Consider the following 23,815-nt stretch of genomic DNA (forward strand, 5'->3'; position numbering starts at 1 on the left):
TGGACTCAGTCAATTCACCTTTCTGTGCACAGTCTTTAAACACTTCCAAAACAAACTTTTTTATGTCTTGCCAAAAGGTCCTATAGAATTCAAAAGGCAGTCAATCTGGACCTGGGCTTTTATTGAGGAGAGCTTTCTGAATAATCGCATCCAACTCTTCCAAAGTCAAATCCATCTCACAAGATGACTGATTTCCATCACTTATAATAGGTGTGAATGCTTGAACCCTCTCAAAAAAGCTATCAGAAAATTGTGGTTTATATGAAGTATAGAGCTGTGAATAAAAATTGGAAACAAAATTAGACATTTGGCTCTATCTGTGACCAAACTGCCCTCAATATATAAAGAAGATATTCTTTTAGCTTTCCCTCTTTTCTTTTCTTTTCTAAATTAAAAAAATATGCTGAATTTTTCTCCCCGAATTCTAGCCACTTCACTCTGGATCTTATAAAAGCACCCTTAGCCTTTTCTGCATATAGGTTATTTAATTCTTCTTTTAGGTTGTGCAGTTCTACTTTATCATCTTCGTTTGTCTGTTGCTTGCCTAAAATTTGATTCATTTAATTTAGGATAGAAGTATACCTTAAATATTTTGCCTTTGCCAACTGTTTACTAAATCGAATAAAGACTTTTCTACACTCATATTTGAACATCTCCCAATTAGAAGATACTGAAATAGCAGGTTTTGCTTTAAATTCTTCAATAATGTTCTTAATACTTAAACAATAAGAGGGAATCCGTAATAGAGAACAATTTAGTTTCCAATATCCAAGGTTTCTGTGACAACCAGTACCAGAATCAGGTAAAATAAGGTCGATAAAAGCGTGATCTGAGAGGGGGGCAGGACAGATACCACTGGACTTAATAAAAGGAGACAGGAAGTCTGATATAAGCCGGTAATCTATACGCGATTTTCTTGAGAGCCAAACCAAGTATATGAACAATCGTTGTCAACATGCATAAACCTGTAAGCATCCAATAGAGAAATGTTACTACAAAAATCATTAATAATAGTGTTACATCTGCATGACTCTTGTTTTGGGGGAAATCTCCTCCAACTATTACTGCAGCAGAGGGATATTTACATTTTAAATCAAGAATTTTAGAAGACAGATCCTGAAAAAAGAAGATATTTTGTGTATAATTATTAAAACCATAAACATTAACCAAGATAAAGAAAAAATCCCCCAGAAGAATAACAACAATAATCAATCTACCCTCGGAAGAAGAAAAAGACTGAAGAATGGAGCCGCTAAAATTACGGTCAAACAAAATTAAAACTCCAGCGGAGTGATTAGTACCATGACAAAATAAGACATTACCTCCCCATTGATTGCACCAAAAGGTTTCATCTTTAAAACAAGAACGTGTTTCTTGAAAAAAAAATAAACATCCCTTTTCTGGGGTACAAAATAAAAATAAAGCCTTGCGTTTAGATAAATCACGGATCCCCCGTACATTGAGAGAAAAACGAAGTGTCCTACTAGCTTTTATGAAACGAGACAGCCTTGATGACGTATACGGCTGACAAATGCAGCCTTCCAAACGAGAGACAGCCTATTTTAACTAGCGTGATTGTAACCAGCATCATATGCCTCCACCATCCAGACATGCTTGTTGTTATGCTCTGTTTATCTATTATTAGCTCTTTATGACGTCAATTATGTGGAACGTGTGATGATTGGTCAAGAGTACTTGGCTCAGAGTTTATACGCTCTGTCGGTGGTCCCCGCCTCTTTAGTCCCGCCCAATCACAGAAGTTTTTCATGAATTTGCGCGGCGCTCTATAGTTTTAGCTGGTTAGCATGCTAGCATTAGTGTTGTCGTTTAAATTTCGAAGCACTGATACCACGGTTATTTTAAGTGTTTGAATAGTACAAGATAATGCCCTCTAGTGACGTTTGATAAATGTAGTAGCTTTGTGCTATGAGGTTTTTACCGCACTAGTTTTGCTTTTTCGGGATGTTTTTACCCTTAACATGGAGTCAAAAAGAGGGGAGATTCCCAACGGCGTACTAGACGATCTTTGCAGGTTAACAGATAGCTTGCATTAATATGTGACTGTGTGTTATGAGATTTGTTTTCACCTTAAAGTTTAATATTCTTTTACGTCAGTTTGATTGTTTGATGAACCCGGAGCTACATTTGTTACGCCGTCATTTAAAGTGAGACTGAAAGCAGCCTACCTTTAATGCGTCGTTTAGCTGCATAATAGGCGCGTTTCGAGACAGTTGCATTTAAGGGGATCATTTGATGCCAAAGATGCAACTCACTAGTTTTTATACACGGCCCAACAGTCAGAGAGAACATTTACCTAAGTCAACCGTCTGGTATTTTTTACGTTTCAAAACAGTAGCTGTGTTCGACGCAATCTTCCTAGATAATAACATAAGTCATCTGATTCTAAACCACCCTTAAATGTAATATTCACTGATGTTTGCTTTATGTTTTCAATGTTGTATTGTTAAGTAATTATTTTGTCTCATCTTATGTAGCCGCTTCATTCTTCACATCCCTAGTGAAGAGAGGGACAATGCCATCAGAGTTTGCTTCCAGATTGAGCTTTCCCATTGGTTTTACCTGGATTTCTGTCTGCAGAATTCACCAGGATTACCTCAGTGTGGGATAAGGGACTTTGCCATGGCTGATATCCTAAAGAGTTATTTTCGTTGAAAGTGTACACATGTCAGAGATTTGAATTTGTGTTTAATAGCCCTTGAAATTTTAGTTTTCTGTATCAAGAGAAAGTCCAAGTGTTTAAAAAAACTGTAAATACTCAGTGGTTTATTGGTTTTTTCTGGGTGTCACCTTAACTTTATAATCACTTTTTAATCACTGTCCATTCCTGCTGCCCCAAGGAGAGGATGTTCAGAAGGTTTTAGAGCAGTGGAAAGAGTATAAGATGGGTGTACCAACATTTGGTGCAATTATTCTTGATGAAACGCTTGACAATGTAAGAACACAGCTGCTAGATGTATCAGAATGTTGCGTAATGAAAAATACCATGATGTATTTAAAAGCTTCACAAATGTATTCATTTAGAAACTTCATTTTTACTCCAAGGTGTTGCTGGTCCAGGGATATCTGGCCAAGTCTGGCTGGGGTTTTCCTAAAGGGAAAGTAAATGAAGATGAGGCTTTCTATGACTGTGCTGTGAGAGAAGTACGCTGAGTTCTTTTAGCTCTGAAATATTCATCTTGCTTTGATATCTGCTAAAATTCATTAAGATCAGTATAATGAAAATCTGCCATTTTGCAAATCTGATGTTTAATTTCCTCTGCAGGTTTTGGAGGAGACAGGCTTTGATATCCGTGACCGTATTTGCAAAAATACATATATTGAGCAGAGAATTTCAGATCAGTTAGCTCGATTGTATATTATTCCGGGAGTTCCTAAGGACACAAAATTTAACCCCAAGACCAGAAGGGAAATAAGGGTATATCTTAATGCTCTTTTTGCCGACATAGAAGCACATTTCTTTGACGTTCAAGACATTTATTTTCTCTGCTCTCTTGATTCCACCTAGAACATTGAATGGTTCCCAGTGGACAAGCTGCCCTGTCACAGGAATGATATGACTCCTAAATCCAAGCTTGGACTGGCTCCAAACAAGTTTTTCATGGCTATTCCATTTATGAGGTAATTAAAAGAATGTTCACCTGAAAATTAAAATTCTGTCATTATTCACTTGCCTTTGTTGTTTCAAACCTGTATGACTTTTGCATCATTAAAAGAATAGTTCACCCAAAAAAAATTATTCTGTCATTATTTACTGTACTCACCCTTGTTGATCCAAACCTGTATCACTTTCTTCTGCGGTACACAAGTGTAGACATTTTTAAGCTTATTTCCTTACAATGTCAGGTAGTAGTGACTTTATTTAAAGCTTAAAAAGGACCATTATATTTATAATATTGTAATGTTATACTATTAAAATACATCAACTCAACTGGAATTCAGGCGATTACCTTTTAAAAAGTTAATGTCATTATAGTCTAAAATTGTGGAATATTGGATTGTGATAAACTCTTAGGGATTTAAAATTCCTCAGGACGATTTCTTAGTTGTTGTGGGTTTAGGAGCTACTATTAGTGTTAAAATGCTTAATGAATTACTCTTAGATGAAAATTTTAAGTACTAAAATTAGGAGTGACACACCCCTAATTTTTAAGAGTTGCTCAAATTTTTGCATTAGGAGCTACTTTTATGAAAAAATGAAATTTTTTATAATGGCCCCTGAAATGCAATTTATTTTTCATTGAAAATCTTGACTTTCAGCATAGCTCTCCTTTATGTGTTCATGAGTACATGAGAGAAGCTTCTCAAAGGCTTGTGCTTGCAAAACCTAGCGAGAGCAGAAGCAGCGCAAGTTCTCGCAAGAACACCTGACCTAAACGAGTATCTTTCATGCACCCATGAATGTGAATTGGAGAGCCATGACTGAAGTTAATATCTAGGTAGCTCAGTGGTATAAGACGCTGGCTACCACCCCTGGAGCTTGCTAGTTCGAATCCCGCCAGTGACTCCAGCCAGGTCTCCTAAGCAACCAAATTGGCCCGGTTGCTAGGGAGGGTAGAGTCACGTGGGGTAACCTCCTCGTGATTGCTATAATGTGGTTCGTTCTCGGTGGGGTACGTGGTGAGCTGAGCATGGATACCACGGTTGATAGCGTGAAGCCTCCACACGCGCTGTCTCCGTGGCAACCCGCTCAACAAGCCATGTGATAAGATGCGCGGGTTGACAATCTCAGATGCAGAGGCAGCTGGGATTCGTCCTCCGCCACCCGGAATGAGGCAGACCACGAGGACTTCAAAAAGTACATTGGGAATTGGGCATTCCAAATTGGGAGAAAATGGGGAGGAAAAAAATGTTTTTCATATGTCATCAGAAGACATGTAAATGCATGGGTCTCATGGCTGACATTTGACACTTTTGGGTCCTTTAAAAAAGCTTTAAAGGGAGTCACTATCAACTGCCGATGTATGGAAATCCATGAATGACATTTTTCAAAATTCCTCCTCTTGTGTTCTGCAAAAGAAAGTCATACAGGTTTGAAATGACATGAGGTTGAGTAAATCATAACCATTTAATTTTGGGGTAAACTATTCTTTTTACCACACCTGAAGTGATTCGTGGCTGTGTTTTTGTTTTTTGGGATCAAGTAAAATCAAAGTGTAATGTGCCTGTCTGTAGACAGCTCAAAGAGTGGGTAGCCAAATACAAAGGAGAATCAACGAGCAGTGATGAGGATTTGACGTCCAATGGCAGCACACCATCCAAACCTTTCCGGTATGAATATTGCCACAGAGGACATTCAACCTTCACCTTTTATGTCCACAAATATTTTCCACAATTTATGCATAATTATAGTGCTTGTACACTAGAGTTTATGCTCCGTCAGAGGACACTGAAAATCCATTGATTTCAAAGAACATAAAGGGAAAAACCCAATCGACCCTTTTCACGTATCCAGGTTTGGAATGCGGAAGTAAACGATAGCAGGGTAAACGGTGTATAGCGGTGAATGGGAGACCACAGCCAATACATTCAGCTGTGACAGAAAAAATCCACAATTACGCTTCCACAGCTTTCCAAAAGAAAAAAATAGAGCAGTCAGAGCAGTCAGAAGATGGTGGGGGGGGATGAGCTGCATGTCCAATGCTGGCGTTTTCCAGTTGATTAGCACCACCAACACGCTGGATTGAGCAGCTGCAGCGACTCTGTAAATATGATAAAAATCTCTTCTCGTTGGTCAGTTAGTTTTCATCACAGTCCAAAGGGAAAAAAAAATTGGAATACTCTCCGTAAAAAAACCCTAGGGTTGTTGCAGATGATTTGTCGGACCCGATGTAAATAGCGCCATCAAAATCCATATTTACTGTACAAAAGCTTGTTCGGAACGAACAATCGCACCAGAAAAACGGGTTTGGTGTGAACAGGCCTTGATTCATTCACGTTGGTCGCGTAAGAATTTAACAGTACATTCAGTTTGTTCACATCACGAACAAAATTACTGACTAGTTCAGTGAAGGAACGTATTTGTTCAGTGGGTCCAGCCAATGATATACTCCTTCACAGCCCACGCTTGAATGCTATTGGCTCACGCTAAAGTCAGTCTTTAAAACGCAATAAAGGAAGACAAATGGAATTAGCATGTGTTTAAAAGTATGAAGACATTTTAAAAATAGTTTAAACACCATAACCGTTTTCACTACAAATGGCAGGTCTTATTTTCCCTATATTTTGTTAAATGCTGGGCTTAATTATTACCAAGACAAGGAAAATGTTTAGGAAAAGCCTAAATATCACTGTGCATCAAAGCACAACATTTCCATCCATAATTCTTGTCATTTTTACTGTATGTCTTTAGTCATTTTAACACTTATAACATTTTAATTCATAAATTAGGAGTTATGTTTTGTGTATACCTATAAACTTGTCTTAAGTGCATTTCACCCGTAACTTCTTGTTTAACGCGATTGACTCGCATGCCAAACTGAACGAACGAACGACACCGCAGTCATTCGTGAACGAGTTTACTAGTATATTTAGTTCGTTTACGAACCACCTCCTATCTCGTTCATACTCAGATGACCGACTAGTTCAGTGAAGGGGCGTATTCGTTCAGCAGGTCGAAACAATGATATGCTCCTTCACAGCCAGCACTCAAATGCTATTGGCTCGTGCTATAGTCAGTCTTTACAGGCATGAAAAGCAGCCATTGGCTTCGAAAGGGAGAGACGTCAGTGAACGAAAAATATGATTCGGTGTGTGGAGGTGAACGAGAACAATTCGTTTCATTAGATCTAATTGCGTACTTGTTCCGCTAATCGATCTTTGAGGTGTCTTTTTGTGCATCCAACATAAAAAGCATTGCATTTTCCACACTGCAACCTGTACACTTCATAAGAGGTTTTGCAGTTTGCAAAATGTCTAATTTCAAAAGTAATACATTTTTATACGTCTGTGAAGGTTTTTGTTTTTAATACATTAGAGCAGGGTTTCCCAAACGGGGGTTCGTGAAGGAACTCCAGGGGTTCGTGAGAGAGTGTAGAGATTGTGTACGAAAATGTCATTATATAATTTACTGATTTTTAAAAACGGATGTTTCCAAATGTTGTCTGCCATTTAACAGCTTAAAAAAACAAGAACACAACTTGGTTTAAGTGCGTCAATATTCCTTTAAACCAAACTTGTGTCTATGGCTTCAGTGCAATTTACTTTCCTCAATTAGATGAGCACACACACTGGAAATTGAAATTTTTTTATGCAAAAGTAAATTACGTGCTACTCTATAAAAAGTTATAGGGTTGCATAATTACTTAAATTATCAGCAACGCAATCATGTTTTAAAAGTAAAAAACCGCCATTTAACCTGACATTGTTTGCCCTGTAGTCCTGAAAAGCAATAGGTGATGGCTGTAACCCTTACCCTTACTCACATGTTATACGTTATTCAAGGACCCGAAAGCAGTCGCAGAAAACAGTCGCCTCGCGCTGGCACCACGCATCGCATTTCGGACCAGTGCCTGTTCATAGTGGATGGAGTAACCATTCGTGACTCCAAATATAGAAACCAAGCGATCGACAAAATGTCCCTTTACTCATCTCAGCTGCTTAGGACAAAATACTCTGATTAACATAGAAAAGATATCTTTTATTTTGTGTCATTTGAGGTTTGTATAGGACACGATGTGATCATACCTTCAGCCCCATCTCTCTGTTTGATGGAGGACTCTGCTTCAAACAAATAAGTCTGGACATTGAAATGCATCTATTCTTCCACTACAAACTCTAAATAAATTAATAGGTACTTAATCTAGTTATGTTTATAATATAGTGGCCTAATATCTGTAGCCCAATATTTGTAGACATCTCTAGATGTAGACTTGACTTTTTTTAGAATCCTATCCCACACTCCCGTCTCCAATACCAAGTTTAAATCTTTCTCCCATAATCTCTTGAGAGAAGCCGAAGCTCTGTCCCCCAGACTCCGAATTAGCAGGGAGTAATACATTGATGCCTCGTGACCTTTTCCAAAAGCAGTAATCACCACTCTCACCAGTTCCTGCCGCTTTATGGGGGTGAATGCTGCTCCCAAAAATAGTACAGTTTTTCACATTTTGTTATGTTGCAGCCTTATACTAAAATGCTTTAAACTTTTTTTTTTCACATCTATCTACACGCAATACCCCATAATAACAATGCAAAAAACTGATTTTTGATAACTTTGCAAATTTAGTAAAAAGAAAAAACGTAAATATCACATTGACATAAGTATCCAGACCCTTGAAGGTGTGAATGGATGAACGAATGGATACTGCTGAGTTCGGCTTTCTGTGTCATTATTCATAACAGTATGCATCCATTTGACCAAAGTATGTTTATTGTTGTTGCTTTCTTCTCTGATTACAATACTGTATATTATGTTTATATTCCTTAATATCCATAAAATGTGTTATTTTTCCAGAAATAGAACACAGCCTAAATAAATCTGAATGAGTGAAATCACTTGCTCTCTTTACAGCCGCATAGCGCACTATATAGGGAATAGGAACCAGCCTGTTTGGCACCAACAACCATGCCACAACCTAAATCACTGAGATTGCGTTTTTTCCCCCATACTGATGGTTGATGAGAACATTAACTGAAGCTCCTGGCCTATATCTGCATGATTTTATGCATTGTACTTCTGCCACACAGTTGGCTGATTAGATAATCACCACCCCAGAAAATAACTGCTTTAGACAGGGTGCTTTCTTTCAAATTGAGCTGAACATACCCAAAAACTGCAGTTTCCGCAGCTAGAGATCTGAACTTTTCACGAAGGAATTGCACATACTCCGGTCACAAATTACTGTTTTTAATTCCCAAAGTGCAAGTGCTGTGATTTATTTAAGGCCATATATGATCTAACAATGATCTGCAGCACATTTGTGAAAGGATATGCAAAAAAAATAAAATAATGTAATACTTCAAAAATATATTTATTTAATTTGAAAGCAGTAAGTAACTTGTTCAGTAAACACTGGCTGTTAAGATTTAATATTGAGTAACTGAAATACAGTATAATGTAATATTATTTACTGTATGTGAAACAGTAATTAAAGCAATAAAGGTGCATATTGCATGTCTGATGCTAGTTATTTTATGTCACATTTATCAGATTTAGATGTGTGTTAAATGTCTAAGGATGTATATTAATCAACCGGTCCGACAAAATCATATAGCCTAGGCCTATTAAATGTGGAGTAAGCGATTCCTGCGAAAGATATTTGAACTCAACAGCCAAACAAACACACCCCTCCTTTTAGTGCTCCTTCAGAAGCTCCACCCCCCAAATTCATGTACGCTGGAATAGTGTTGTGTGGATCAGTCTGATACACTTTGTTTATTTTCCCATTTACAGAGCCAGGGCTGTGTACAAACACCGGATTTATTTTTTTTCAGCGCACATACAGAACAGACAGCTAGCGGACCGTGAAGAGATATTCGTGGATTTTGACAGTGTTTTGGATTAAAATGACTTACTCCACCTTTAAATATGTTAAAACTGGTTTTGTCGATGACCTACATACTGTATATTTCTTCACTATAAATCATATAAATTCCTTTATCATAATTTTGTTAAAAAAAAAAACATTATATAATGCTGAATAGATTATCAAAACCACAGTGCTACGATATGTTTTTTTAATTTTTTTATGTGAATTGGAAAAATAAAAGTGGCTGGTGGGAAAAAAGGCTAATTTTGTACCCTGCTCATAAAGAATACTACAGGTGTTTTGTTTTTGCTCCTCAGCTCTAAGTGCAGAAAATCTCAGATGTTGGTTGAAATGTCACCAGGGTCAGGTGACTGCTGGTCAAAGCAAAAACAGCAAAAAACCCTTGGACAAACTGCCCAGAGTGAATTAGATGTGCTTAAACCCAAGGTAAGCATTCACCTCTTAGAATAATGCATTTATATAATTAAAACCACTATTTTTACAGATATTTTGCGAGTACTTTTATGGTGGTGGTTTCCATATCCGTACAGTGAATTATGTCAACAACTAATTTAACCCTTTAAGCTTGGATGGGGCTGCTGAGAATTCTTTTTTTTTTTTTTTTAAATACTAATAACTACAGTCTTGGCCAACACATAATAGGTATCGTTTAAAATTTTAGAAGCTGTACTTTACAAGGCATGTAGGCATTATGACCAAAACTGAACAAGTGCTTTGATATTTGCAGACAAATCAGAAGTGTTCCGTTTAGATACATTATTAATAATTTTGCACTGCACATATTATTGTAATCGGTAAAAACATCAAACGGATCAAATAGCCATATGTCATATGTCGTTGGAAAGCTTTCAAAGAGTGGAATACACCTGCCTATTTGTTTTACTCACAGACAAAACTATAGCAAGTAGTAGCTAAATATATATCTTTGACATATAGTATATTTTACATGTAAACAGGTGTTGCTTATATGCTGCGTTTCCACTTAAAATTTCACAAAAATTAAATGAAACATAAAATACCATTACTTAGTGGAGGTGATTGTCTTTAAAATGAGCCCACACACAATGTAATCATTTGCATAGATCATTAGATAATCCACACGAAGCACAATGTGTGCACAGCACATTGCTATAATCTCGCTAATAATACATTAGCTTTCCTGGATCAGATGACTTAATTGGAAATAATTTAGTACGTTGTCCAGCATCATGGAGTGCTTAACCAATCGCATTAGGATTCAGATCGCTGCAACAAGAGGTGGAAGTCATCTAAATATGTGCATAGAGTAGGGGTTGGCAACCTTTTTGACATGGAGTGCCATTTTTTATTTTCCTGGTCAATGGCTGTGCCGATGCCCCCTTCCTCCAAAAAAACATGCGCGTGTGTGATTTTTCGAAGTTTGAGTCTGATTTTAATAGTTTATTTTTCATTACAAATTATATTATCAGCATAACAGTTTAAGTGAAAATTGTGTGCAAAACCTGTCCTTTTGTACAAAATTAGTTAACAGTTAATGTCACATTTGCTTATTTGATCACAAAATTGTGTGGAATCTTAAATATTTCTTATATTATGTCATTGTAATCATGTAATCACTAGCAAGCAAGCAACAGTGAGAGAGGAGCAGGCTTCATATTTATATGAAAGTTTTGCGCCTGCATTCCAATCTAACATCTTGATGTAATCCTTCATGATCACGCAGTGTTTTCATCAGCTGAATGTGTGACAAGACATGTGCTGCGCATGCAAGCCATTCACGCATCACAAGCCGATCAACTATTTAGCCCTTTCGATGAATTGCAAAATCCTAAAACTTTATTTCCAGGTTTAATTTATATTTTGAATAGACTCAGATTTTTGAACCCCACAATGTGGGTTTGTATTCTCTTTTAATCGTTTAATGTAATTTTGAGTGTGACCATGGTTTTAGGAGGCTGTACCTATGCTGGGTTGTAAATCTCAAGGATTAATAGTGGTTTTCCTTATTACATCACGTGTTGTTCTGAATGCAAAAAGAAACAAATAAAACACGGAATGTAGGCTCTCATCCGTGCAGCCTGACCGAAGCAAAGCGGGCGCGTTTACTCGCGCGATTAACCGAAAGTGATGCGCTGCTGGCTCGTGGTGCGCAAATGGCTTGCACGTGCAGCATGAGTCTCATCATACTTTAATAGTGTTTATCCTCCCATTCAGCTCATGAAAACATGCTGTGTGATCATGAGGAAGGATTACATCAAGATGTAGATTGGAATGCTGGTGCGGAATTTATATAAATAAAAAAGTCTACTCCTCTCTCGCCGTTGTTGGCGTGCCAGTGATTACCCCTCTGCGTCCTAATTCTGGCACGCGTGCCGTAGGTTGCCGACCTCTGGCATAGAGGATTGTTCACTCTAATTAGATATGGCCACCAGGAGATGGCACCAAGTACATGACACAGACTCAATAGCCCCTTTCACACATGCAACCAGGTAAATTACAGGAAAATCGTTGGATTGCCTTTACTAGTAAATATACCACATGTGCTATTCACACATGCAACGACTTTCCGTCATTTTTCAGTTTTGCTAGGACCATTCACACATCAGCACCAAATGCCATTAAACTCTGTGACATCATCTACATGTCTGCGCCGGAAATGTAGGTTTCTTGTTTAAAAACATGGCGGGGTATTATTTTTTTTATCTGAACATTTACGTTTGGTAATGTTGATGATTTTTTTGGCAAATGTTTACATTTATGCAGTTACTCAAGACCTACCGACATTGTATGCAATGACTTCAAATAAGACTAATGAACTACAGAGAACAAAATGCTGTCGCTAGCATCTGAAGGTGGAGACTCTATCTGTGGTTGAAAAGCACAGTAATCTGTACGTATATTGCTAAATAAGAGGTCTGAACAGTCCCGAAGGAGGCTGGTGAATTTATCATACATAACCGTATGCTTACTGTTCCTTTAAGCTGTCTGCAAATTTTTTCATCTGCTCGGATGAAGAGAAGCACTCTAGTTTCACTATCTGACCAATTTGTTGACATTTTACTTCCAATTCACCGATGTTACGGCACATCGGATTAATTGCATCATCTCTGTCAGAACTTTCTTTCATCTGCGCGTCCTCACCTCATAGAACTGAAACTGGTAATCTTATGGCTCTGTTCACACAAACCATATATATGGAAATTTATAGGTAATGAGACAACTTCTCATTAAGGGAAATTGCCAAAGCAAAATTTACCAATATTTTCAAAAGGGTCGTGTTCACACATGACCTCTAACCAGAAAATTGCAGTAAGTTTTCTGGAAAAAGCTGTAAATGTGAAAGAGGCTAATGATGGCTCAAGTTCAGTTGAGCTTTATTGTCATTCCGATATTTGTAGAGACATACAAAGCAAAGAGATGTTGTGCCTCACAGGACCGCAGTGTTACATATGGACAAACAATACAGTGACATTCTTTCCCTAACTTATATCTAACCTATGCTAGAACAGTAATCTACCTAAACATACTCTGATGTGCCAAAACATTACAACAACCTACCTAATATGCTGTTGGTCCTCCATGTGTCGCCAAAACAGCACCGACCCGCCAAGGCATGGACTCTACAAGACCCCTGAAGGTGTCCTGTAATATCTGGCACCAAGACATTAGCAGCAGATCCTTCAAGTCCTGTCAGTTGCGAGGTGGAGCCGCCATGGATTGGACTTGTTGGTCCAACACGTCCCACAGATGCTCAGTCAGATTGAGATCTGGGGAATTTGGAGGCCAGGGCAACACCTTGAACTCTTCATTATGTTCCTCAAACCATTCCTGAATAATGCGTGGCAGCGTGCATTTTCCTGCTGAAAGTTGCCACTGCCATCAGGGAATTCCATTGCCATGAAGGGATGTACCTGGTTTGCAACAATGTTTAGGTAGGTGGCACGTGTCAAATTGACGTCCACGTGAATGGCCGGACCCAGAGTTTCCCAGCAGAACATTGCCCAGAGCATCACACTCCCTCCACCGGCTTGTTGTCTTCTCACAGTGCATCCTGGTGCCATCACTTCCCCAGGTAAACAGCGCACATGTACATGGCTGTCCATGTGATGTAAAGGAAAAGGGGCCTCATCAGACCAGACGACCTTCTTCCAATGCTCCAAAGTTCAGACACTTGCTTGCCCATTGTAGGCGCTTTTGGCGGTGGACAGGGGTCATCATGGGCACTCTGACCGGTCTGCGGCTACGCAGCCCCATACGCAGCAAGTGCGATGCACTGTGTGTTGTGACACATTCCTCCCGTAACATCATTAAAATTTTCTGTGACTTGTGCCACAGTAGACCTTCTTTTGGTTCGGACCAGACAGGATAGCCTTCGTTGCCCTTGCACATCGATGAGCCTTGGGTGCCCAACACCTTGCCTGCATCCTTTGGAGAGAGAGCATACCTTTAGTCATGTTGTATTTGCATGTGTAATTGGTTCTTATGTACGATTATGTTTTATTTGTTTTGAGATGTTTTTGGACACTAGGATAAATTATTTTTGTAATGCTATAACTTTTGATTGTTTTGTGGTATCAACCCAAAATTTTACTCCGTTACAGGTGACATGTTTGGAAACAAAAACATTTTCCAAAGCTACCTTATTTACACCTGAGATATACATGTCAGATCAGAGAAATAAGAAAAAAAAAAGTTAATTTTTGGCTTTTGTTTTTTTCTTCTTTTTTTTCAGCAGTTTCTTGGGCTAAGAGTCTCAAAATTCATCATAATCTATATCATTTTATCATTGTTTTTATTTATTTATTTTAACAACAGCCTATAATTTTGGGAATGCCACTGAAACAGGAAATCTTAAAAAAAAAAAAAAAAAAACCCTCAGAGCTTAAAGGGTTAAACGATGTTGCAAGAAAAAGTATGTCAACAATTACTGATTGTTCCTCAAGTAGCTAGTTTACTTTGTCTAGATTTTTGTCTAGATTTTTTTTTAGCCATTTGCTAAGCAACAAATGAAGCAAAACAATTGTTTACTAATGAAAACCTTGACATTTGCTTGATTTTAGATTTTAAATATCTGTAGAGTGATTTGCATTGTGCATACATTCTAATTGGCATGGCAAGTAGAAGAATGTTAGCATGAAAGGAGTTTTATAATTTTTTTTTGATGAACATATGTTTTTAAAGGTTTTTCAAAAATCTTGGCTTGGGAACTGAGGGCTGTTTCCGATTCAGAACTGAACTTATTTTTTTATGCAGGAACCAAAAGATGTTCATTACTCTAGGTTTCGGTTATAGCTCTTGAAGGTGCATTCTTCCACCAATGCAAACGCAACACCATGGTAAAATACGCTGACAGTGCTTCCTGCCCTACTGTTCAGCAGCACTGTAACCAGGGGTGGAAAGAGTACTGAAAAATCATACTCAAGTAAAAGTACCGTTACTTCCCAGAAAATGTAGTGTAATTAGAGTAAAAGTACAAGTCTTAAAAACTACAAATAAGAGTAAAAGAGTAGTTCATTTAAAAGTACTTATGAGTAGTGAGTATTGAGTACTGAGTTGCGAAAGCTATGCACCATTATAATAAACACTGTATGCAGCAATTTCAAAATGTAGCACACATACTGTAATTTACTTTCCCTTTTATGGCTGTTTGCCAGAAAGAATAAAAAATAAAGGTATTTTATAAGTCAACTTTTAAAATGCATCACTTATCTAAGAAAAACACTACATGAATCTGATTCCAAAAAAATAAAAGGGCGACATGATTACAGAAATGAAAAGATGAAAAACGTTATTTTCAATACACTGATCACCATTTTAAATCGTAAAGTATGAAACCATTACATTAATTTCAATCAATTTATGTGTAGGGTCTAAAATGCCCTTAATGCCGAGTTATTGTTGCGGAGTTAACATGAGCAAGTTATTGTTGTGCATAAAACATGTTCAAAACAATGCAAGGAATGCAAACTTGGCGTGTCATGTCCTACACAATAGAGGAAGTAGAGCAGGGGTGGGAAAAGTTGTTTGGTACAGGGGCGACATCGGGCTTTAAAGGAATAATTCACCCAAAAAATTCTCTCATTATTTACTCACCTCATGCCATCCTGGATGTGTATGACATTCTTTCTTCAGCAGAACACAAATGAAGATATATCATTTATATAATATCTCAGCTCAGATCAATATTTAAGTCCATTTTTACTATACTTACTATATTTTTTATATATTTTATACTTTTTATATACTTTACTATAAATTCTCCTCCCCGCTTAGTCAATCTCCACTTTAACTTTCACATTCTTCTTGTGTTTTTTTTTTGTCACATTCTTCATGTATATTGCCACCTACTGGGCAGAGAGAAGAATTTCTAGCAAAAATTGACTTAAATATTGATTTCTCACCCACATCTATCATATCACTTCTGAAGTCATGGATTTAACCACTGGAGTTGTATGGTTTATGCTGCCTTTTATGTGCTTTTTGATGCATCAAAATGTTTGCACCCATTCACTTGCATTGTGAGGACCTACGGAGATGAAATATTCTTCTAAAAATCTTAATTTGTGTTCTGCTGAAGAAAGTCATACACATCTGGGATGGCATGTGGGTGAGTGAAAGGTGAGAGAATTTTCAGTTTTGGGTGAACTATCCCTTTAAGTAGTACATGGGGGGGCCACATTGTACTTCTTTTGAGATATAATGTTCCGCATTGATTTAATTATTGTATCTTTTTAAGCCCAGAAATAGTTGTGTTCTCATTCTAATAAATGATGCACAATTTTCTGAAGTGTATTTGTGACTGATGGGTCTATTCTGCCTTAAGTATTGCTCTACAAAGGTTGATCATTTTTTTATTTTTATCAGGCATTAGAAACAAATTGATAAAGGCTAAGCATAATTATAACTTATTTTATCATCTCTACTTTTCTGATAATTTATTATACAAATTAATGCTCTCTACATCAGGGGTTAGTATTTTTAAAACTAACAATCATTAAAAAAAATATTAATATTAAAAATGTCACTTTTACTATATTAAATTAGTACTTTTAAAGCTATAAAGTAATAAGCAATAAAAAAAAAAGTTATTCAGCCAAACGTAGTGAGGGGTTTTCTCGTTTTCTTGCTATTGTTGTTTGATTAATTGCCTTTTTATGCATACTAGACGTTGGTCTATTTGGTTACATGTACACTTCAAGTCTGACATTTTGATACAAATACGTTTTTTTTGTCCCACTGTTTACATTTACTTTATACACAACCAACTGCGTTTACATTAATACCTCACCAAGACTGGCATTGTTAGAATTATAAAGTGTATTTGATCATTTAGGCACGTACCCACAATAGCGCTCTCGGAACACACACACATGTAAAGCGCACACACATAAGCCGCCTGTCAATCAAACAGCGGACAGTGTCAGACGCCAGGAAATAAAAACTCAGTCTTTTATATTTTATCTAGATCAACCAACCAGTGGTGGTTTTGCTATCCTGATCGATGTAATGAACACCCCTGCTCTAGATGTAGAACATAGGCTAAGTATAGAAAATTACTCAAAAGTTTATCATCGATGTCGAGGACATCTCTTTTTTTTTTTTCTGATAAACATCAAGATCGTTTTTTCACCTAGCCCTATTGATAACATTGCATCAATCTCTCACAGCAACCCAATAATCTCGATATGTTTCTTCTAAATAGAGGCAGAATTAATGCTGATATCTGGCTTGAGCAAGCTAAACTCACATGACACGATCAAGCAATTGTCCTTTTTCACTACTAAAAGCCCTTTGAGGTGCGGCCATGAATTTTCAGATGTTGAACTGTTGTTTGAGGCATAGTCCACATCCATAACAGTTGGTGCCCGATCTACAGCTACCGTTTCAATGCGTGTTTTGATTTGACAGGAGTCACGAGACTCTCATAGCCAATCATGTTGATGGATAAAAATAAAATCAGGACAGGGAAGTAGCGAACACAGAGGGAAAATAGCACAGTGTTGGGGCTTCGTTCAGGAGCAGGTTTTATTATTAGCAACAATTGATCATTATCAAAGATAATAATTATTTAAATAAATAAAACATTGATTAGAATCAACATTAGCTTATTAATCCTTCAAATCATCCATCATCAAAGATAACTATCAATTATTAAAATCAATAGAATATTAATAAGAATTAATATTGTCGGGATACCACCCTGGAATCAGGGACTAATAACCAGACAGTATAGCTGTCTCAATATAGGATTGTTCTCTTAGAAAAGTTGACGTCCGGAGAGCATCGACATTCGAAAGGGGAACAATGAAGGCTTGAATCTGAGCACTGACATCCCCTGCCAGCCCATGGCACAGGTGCATGCAGAACAATACCAAAACACTTCTCTTTAAAGTATAATAAAGTTTATTGATGTAGTAATATCAATTAATAATCAATACAATGCAGTCGATTCCTCGAAGCTCGGGTGATGACGGGAGGCCGTTTCCTTGCTCTGTCGGTGGGCGGTACTGCAGCTGATTCTTGGCGGGTTGGCGAAGTTCACTCGGTTGAAGAAGGAAAATAAATTTTCACTTCTGCTGGCAAAAGGGTGAGATGCGGATTGCTCAGCAGTTTCCTTCGGATCCGTTAGTGTGCTCGGTGGAACACGTAGAATCTCGGCTCGTCCAGCAAGATGGAGATTGTTTGGCCAAAGTTCTGGTACATATATTACTTCCTTGGGCAGCGAGGCTACACCTGGGAGCAGCAGGGCTGCAACTAGACGTGGCGAATACTGTCACTGGAAGCAAGGCTTAGGAGGAATCTCGGGGATTTTATGCTCTCGATGACATCATGGTTGAGGGACATGTTCTGTCATGCGTTTCATCCAATAGGAGTTGAGAGTTCGATCCTTCAGAATTTCACACCTAGGTGTAAAGTGAGCAAGGCTTGATGGGATTGTGTTGTCTGATTGGACTCTCTGTTTGATTTTGGCGCCGTTTTTGTGTTATCAGGCTTTGAGTGTTCCTACAGTCCTCAGTCAGGCTTTATGATTATGTATAGGCCTGCCTTTGTCTACTGTCTGAGCACGAGGCCCAACACAGTAAAAGTACAGTTACAGCACTTAAAATGTACTCGAGTATAATTACATTTCTGGGAAAAACGACTTGATTGCAATAATGTGAGTATTTGTAATTCATTGCTTTACACCCCTGACTGTAACACATAAGAAACATAGACTCCCAAATGTCAAAGATTTGACAAATGTTCTTTTGAATCTACACCGCAAAACATACAGCACTACCTCCTGAACAATTACCCTTATCAGCTGCATATTTTTAATTAATAATGTACTGAACCGCAAATTATTCATTTAATTATTTAATAAATTATTAATTATTTAATTTAATCATGACTAAATGAACCAAGAATTGTTACTGTGTTATGTGTACCTAGGCTTGTAAGACTTAAATCAGAGTATTTAATAGATTGTTGTTGATATGACATGTTGTTAAAGATGCACATTATAAGTATTGTAATTAGTGGTATTTTATTAAAGAAAAAAATAAATAAAATAACTTTATTAGTCTGTGTAAACACAGATTATGAGAATCTGTTCTGTTAAAAAATTAAATGATTTCATCTTGTAACAAGCTGCTGAGGGTGGTAAATCAGATATTAACTGCATTTATTATTTCCAAATATTTATTTCTCAAAAGTACTAAAAAAATCGTTAAGGTACAGGAATCATTTAGATTAATCTAAATCAGAATCGGAATAGTGAAATTCCTTACGATTACTTTTGTTTGAGAACTCTGTTGACCTCTTGATGCTTTATGTTCAGATCAGGCTCTCTTACAGATTATGTTAGGAGCTGAGTGACCTAATCTTAGACCTTAAGTGAGTTGTGGTCAGTCATGCTGGATGTCTTAGAGGTCTGTTTTTTGCTGCTTCAGTGAATGTTTCTAATAATTTTTGCAGAATCATGTGAAAGGCAATGGAAAGAGACACCAGGTCTATCCAAATTTGAAAAAAAGAGCTAATGGTGTCAGTCACCAGCAGGTGAGTCCCTCATAGACACATTATTTACTGTACATAATAGTGAAAGATTTAGTCATCTAACACTACATTGTCTTGTAGAAAGATGACAAACTTCAGCCCAGAAGACTGCAGGATAACACTGACACAGGTACATAAATATGCTGTTTAATGCATCTGATACAATCGCATTAGAACTAGGGCTGGGCGATATAGCTAAAACAATATTCCTTATTTATTTTTAAGATTTTTGATATGTTTTCTCTGGCATGGCTTTTTCTTCCCAATTTTTTCCATTATTTTCAAAACCATTTTGCCAAGTAGATTCAAAATGTGTAATGCAACAAGTAGTACAGAAAAAATTTCGTTTCCACTATTTTAACCCAGGAAGGATATGTAATCATTTTCATTTATATGCACTAATACATGGTAAAAACAGCAATATTTACATAAGTTTTACAGAAACATTAGAAATGTATGATAAATGATGCAATCAAATCGTTGAATCAAAAATATGAATCGTTTGAAGTGATTCACAGAAATTAGTCAAACCCTAATGCCATTTTTTGCTAGTGAAATTTAAATCGCTACAGATTTAAACACAATTGAAACATCGTCTGAATCTTTACGAAATGTACTGTCTGGCAAAATAAAAAAATGCATTAAAATCATTGCAATGAATGATGCTGCTTAATATGTTGCCAAAAAAAAATCATCACGAATATTCAATATTTCAGGCAGGCCTTATTAGAACTAGGGATGCACCGATACCACTTTTTCTCTTCCGATTCCGATATCGGAAATCTCAGTATCGGCCGATACTGATCCCAAGCCGATACCAATGTTGTTTTTTCGCATAATTAGTTTAGAATATCTTTACATTACTGTGTGGAACTAATTGGGAGTACTCTTTAATATGTAAAGAAACACAAACCCCTAACTACACATTATTTCAATATAAATGTATAGCTTATTAAGAAACACTTTATTATTAACTAGTATACTGGATAATGTAGCAGCAAAATTAACAGTAATTCCAGTCTTCAGTAGAAAAGAAACCAGTGTTATATATATATATATATATATATATATATATATATATATATATATATATATATATTTTTTATATATATTTAATCTTTTTTGTTCAATTTAGTTGTAAGACATCAGTCCACTTTTCATTCACACATTTATTTTTTGGAACCCATTCAACTTAAAAATGGTTATAAATTGTAAACAAATAATATTATTATTATTGACTTTTTTAAATACAACAGTAATATATTTAAATTGTGCACTTTTTAAACCCTCATGCTTTTATTTTGACATTCTAAACTCTCCAGGAAGTCCTGTATGTGTCTGTTTGTAGGCAAGTTCACAGTTGTTTAATTCGCTTCTTATTCAAATTCTGGTAAAATGCACCTCCGGTGCCATTCTAAATGCATATTATAAGTGAACCGAACTATTGAGCATCTACATCTGAGATGCTGTTCTTGAGTACTGCTCAAATATTGCGCACCGCTGTGAAGGCTAAAAATAGCCGCGAGTGCATCACCAGCCTGAGTTTGTTTCAACAGAGCAGTACCATTCACTAACGCGTTGGCGCTGATCATGCTATATATTTACTTATGAAAGACAGCCTTTTGTGATACACAGAGCTATGGCACGTCTTCAAGTGGCTTTGAATAAAATGCACGAGTCATATGAACTGCTTTAATGGTGTTTTTATGGTTCTTTTATGTCATTTCTGGAGCTTGACAGTAACGAACTTGACTAACACACAGATTTGGATCGGGCTTGTTGGACCGATGCCCGATCCATCTAAAAGCTTCAGTATCTGAGCCAATACCGATCCAAGTATCGGATTGGTGCATCCCTAATTAGAACCACAACTTATTACTAATGTTTCAATATTGTCCAGTTTTGTAATGCATGTTAAATATATTATTTCTTTATTTTTAATGTTTGTGAATTTAAAATACATTGCATTAACTTGACTTGTTTCCCCCAGATGTAGGTGAAGTAAATGGCTATAATGGACAGACGGTCTTGTGTTATGGGGACTCTGATTACATCCTCTCCTCGTTGTCTTTCCTCTGCTTCAAATTCGACAGGGAGGCCATCATGAAATCCTGCTTTGACTCCTGAAGTTCTGTCGCTCAGTCCCTCTGTTTTAAAAGATCTGATGCAGCAGATTTACCTACGGTACAATGAGATGAATTGTGTGTTGGACCAAGATTGCAAAAAAAAAAAATGGAAATAAATTCCTTTTTTAACACACATGTCAGTTTATGATAACCTGGATCAGAATTTCTATTACCTTGAAAGGACTGAATATTTAAGCTAAAACTTAAATTGTGCACAAACATGAGAAAGCATCATGATAAATAGAAGCTGCTCGATGAGGAAAGTATGCTTGAAAGTCACACGACTGTTACTGTATATACAGATGAGATGATGCTCCTTGTGCAAAAGCAATACAACTCATTCAAACATTGTTTTATCAAGTCCACAGTCAGTAAAATATCTGCTTATTTTGACATTCACAGATGACATTTTTGCTTCTGTTGTCACTGGAACAAGTGTTTGGATTGCTGTTTGAACAACATGTTATCCATATTTTCCTGATATATTATCGGTTTTCTTATCTATGCCCTGGAGCTGTTTCTGTGTTCATGTCTGATCATTTTTTATTATTATTAAAAAGGCATGTATATTTTTATCATTCTTTAACTACTGCTCAAGTTTTACTTAGCATTTTACAGTGCGCGTGTAAGTTGTTATCCTGTACACATCCTTGTTCAATTGGGGAAGTTCATTAAATTTCTGATTGGTGTATTATGTCAAAAGTATTTGTGTATTTTAACACAGGATGTTTGACACATGATGGATGATTTGAATTGACAACATGGTGATGTTGTGTGGAAAATTAATTTTAATTAATTCTCATTATGCTTTGTTTCTTTTCTATTATTTGTTATTAACTGTAAATTGCTTTCTGTAAATTAACAAAACATGTTCAAATTCTTAGATAAATATTTTCTCTTTTTGTAGCTAAGTCAACTGAAATTTCTTTGTATTGACATCTCTGCCAAGGTCAGAGAGGAAAAGGGAGGCAGAGAACTGTGTCTTATCAGAGGACACAGCCGAAGAGTGAAAAATATCTTATTAGTATGGAATGTGCTGAGGAAGACTAGTGTGAATGAAGAATAGAGCATTTCAGGAAAGGAACCTGTCCTTGTAAGGTGAAGAAAGATAGGAGGTTCTGTGTTAATTACTTTTTATATTTAGCCAGTCATTTAGTTGATTCTTTGTCTTCTGAAAAATGAATAAGCCTGATTGTGTTTGATAAATATTCTGTATTTTGTAACTAACCTTGGTAGCTCTCTGATATATACTTTGGTATTAGGAGGGCTACCTGGGCTCGTGAGTAAGAATAAAGATTTTCTTTGCTTTACCACTGGAGTGGCCTGATTAATTTTACAGGTGAATTTCCACCACATTTCTTGACATCCCTGTGTGGGCTCCAACATCTCAGTGGAGTGACTGACTGACGAGAACTAGACCAAATTTGAAGAGATCTCTGGAACATTGGATGAGTGGATTTATCGGAAAAAGAGACACTCACCTAGCTACAGCAATTAACTCACCGGGTCGACAGCTCCATCACTCAGCATGAGCGATCATGCTGAGTGATGGAGCTGTCGACCCGGTGAGTTAATTTTATATATTTGGCTCCTTTGGTAAATTAAGCATAAGAAAAGGAGTCTACTCTTAAGTGAACTGGGTTCACAGTTGCATAAAGCTTTACAGAGATAGTTCTGTTCAGAGGAGAGTCCCAGGAGGATTCCTGGTGAACTGGAGAGTTCACAGTTGCATATAGCTTTAAAGTCCGTGAGTGTACTAGGATAATTTCTAATATGTAGCTCGCAACCACCTTAGTAGATGTACTAAATCATAAGAAACAGAGGGAAGGCCCTCAGACGAGCTCTATAGAAAATTACAAAAAAATATTAAAAATCTAAAAAAATTAAATACAATTGGGTTCCTCAAAGAGAAAAGAGAACACAGGACCTTTGAGAAAAATGGAAAAAAGTTTATGGAGAAATAGATTAAAAAAACAAACAAGTAAAGCTATGGCATAAATGGACAAAGGGCAAGTTCCCAGAAAATGGCACTTGCAGTGTTACAAATTTGGAAGAGTGTAGGTGTTTATTGCAGAGCAGGAATACGAGAGGTGGAATAGATTGGAATGAATTTACAAAGTGGGAAAATTAGGCTAAGAAAAGACTTTTAGGTGAAAATAGACAGAAGAA

At 36.8% G+C, this 23,815-nt stretch overlaps 1 protein-coding gene across 3 annotated transcripts; it reads left to right on the plus strand.

Moving 5' to 3' along the window:
* Positions 1-1,747: 1,747 nt before the first annotated feature.
* On the plus strand, positions 1,748-22,956 carry LOC127433282 (m7GpppN-mRNA hydrolase-like). Of its 3 annotated transcripts, XM_051685023.1 has the most exons (11): positions 1,748-2,032; positions 2,496-2,647; positions 2,826-2,953; positions 3,064-3,162; positions 3,284-3,436; positions 3,527-3,639; positions 5,194-5,289; positions 9,803-9,932; positions 19,443-19,523; positions 19,602-19,650; positions 21,511-22,956. In XM_051685023.1, the coding sequence occupies exons 1-11, from the start codon at positions 1,980-1,982 to the stop codon at positions 21,645-21,647; spliced, it is 1,191 nt and encodes a 396-aa protein (XP_051540983.1). In that variant the 5' UTR covers positions 1,748-1,979; the 3' UTR covers positions 21,648-22,956. The 3 variants fall into 3 exon arrangements, with proteins under 3 accessions (XP_051540983.1, XP_051540984.1, XP_051540985.1); XM_051685024.1 differs by lacking the exons at positions 19,443-19,523; positions 19,602-19,650; positions 21,511-22,956 and adding an exon at positions 13,082-19,418; XM_051685025.1 differs by lacking the exons at positions 19,443-19,523; positions 19,602-19,650; positions 21,511-22,956 and adding an exon at positions 12,249-12,372.
* Positions 22,957-23,815: the final 859 nt, after the last annotated feature.

This window comes from Myxocyprinus asiaticus, chromosome 43 (assembly GCF_019703515.2).
Source record: "Myxocyprinus asiaticus isolate MX2 ecotype Aquarium Trade chromosome 43, UBuf_Myxa_2, whole genome shotgun sequence".
NCBI lineage: Eukaryota > Metazoa > Chordata > Actinopteri > Cypriniformes > Catostomidae > Myxocyprinus > Myxocyprinus asiaticus.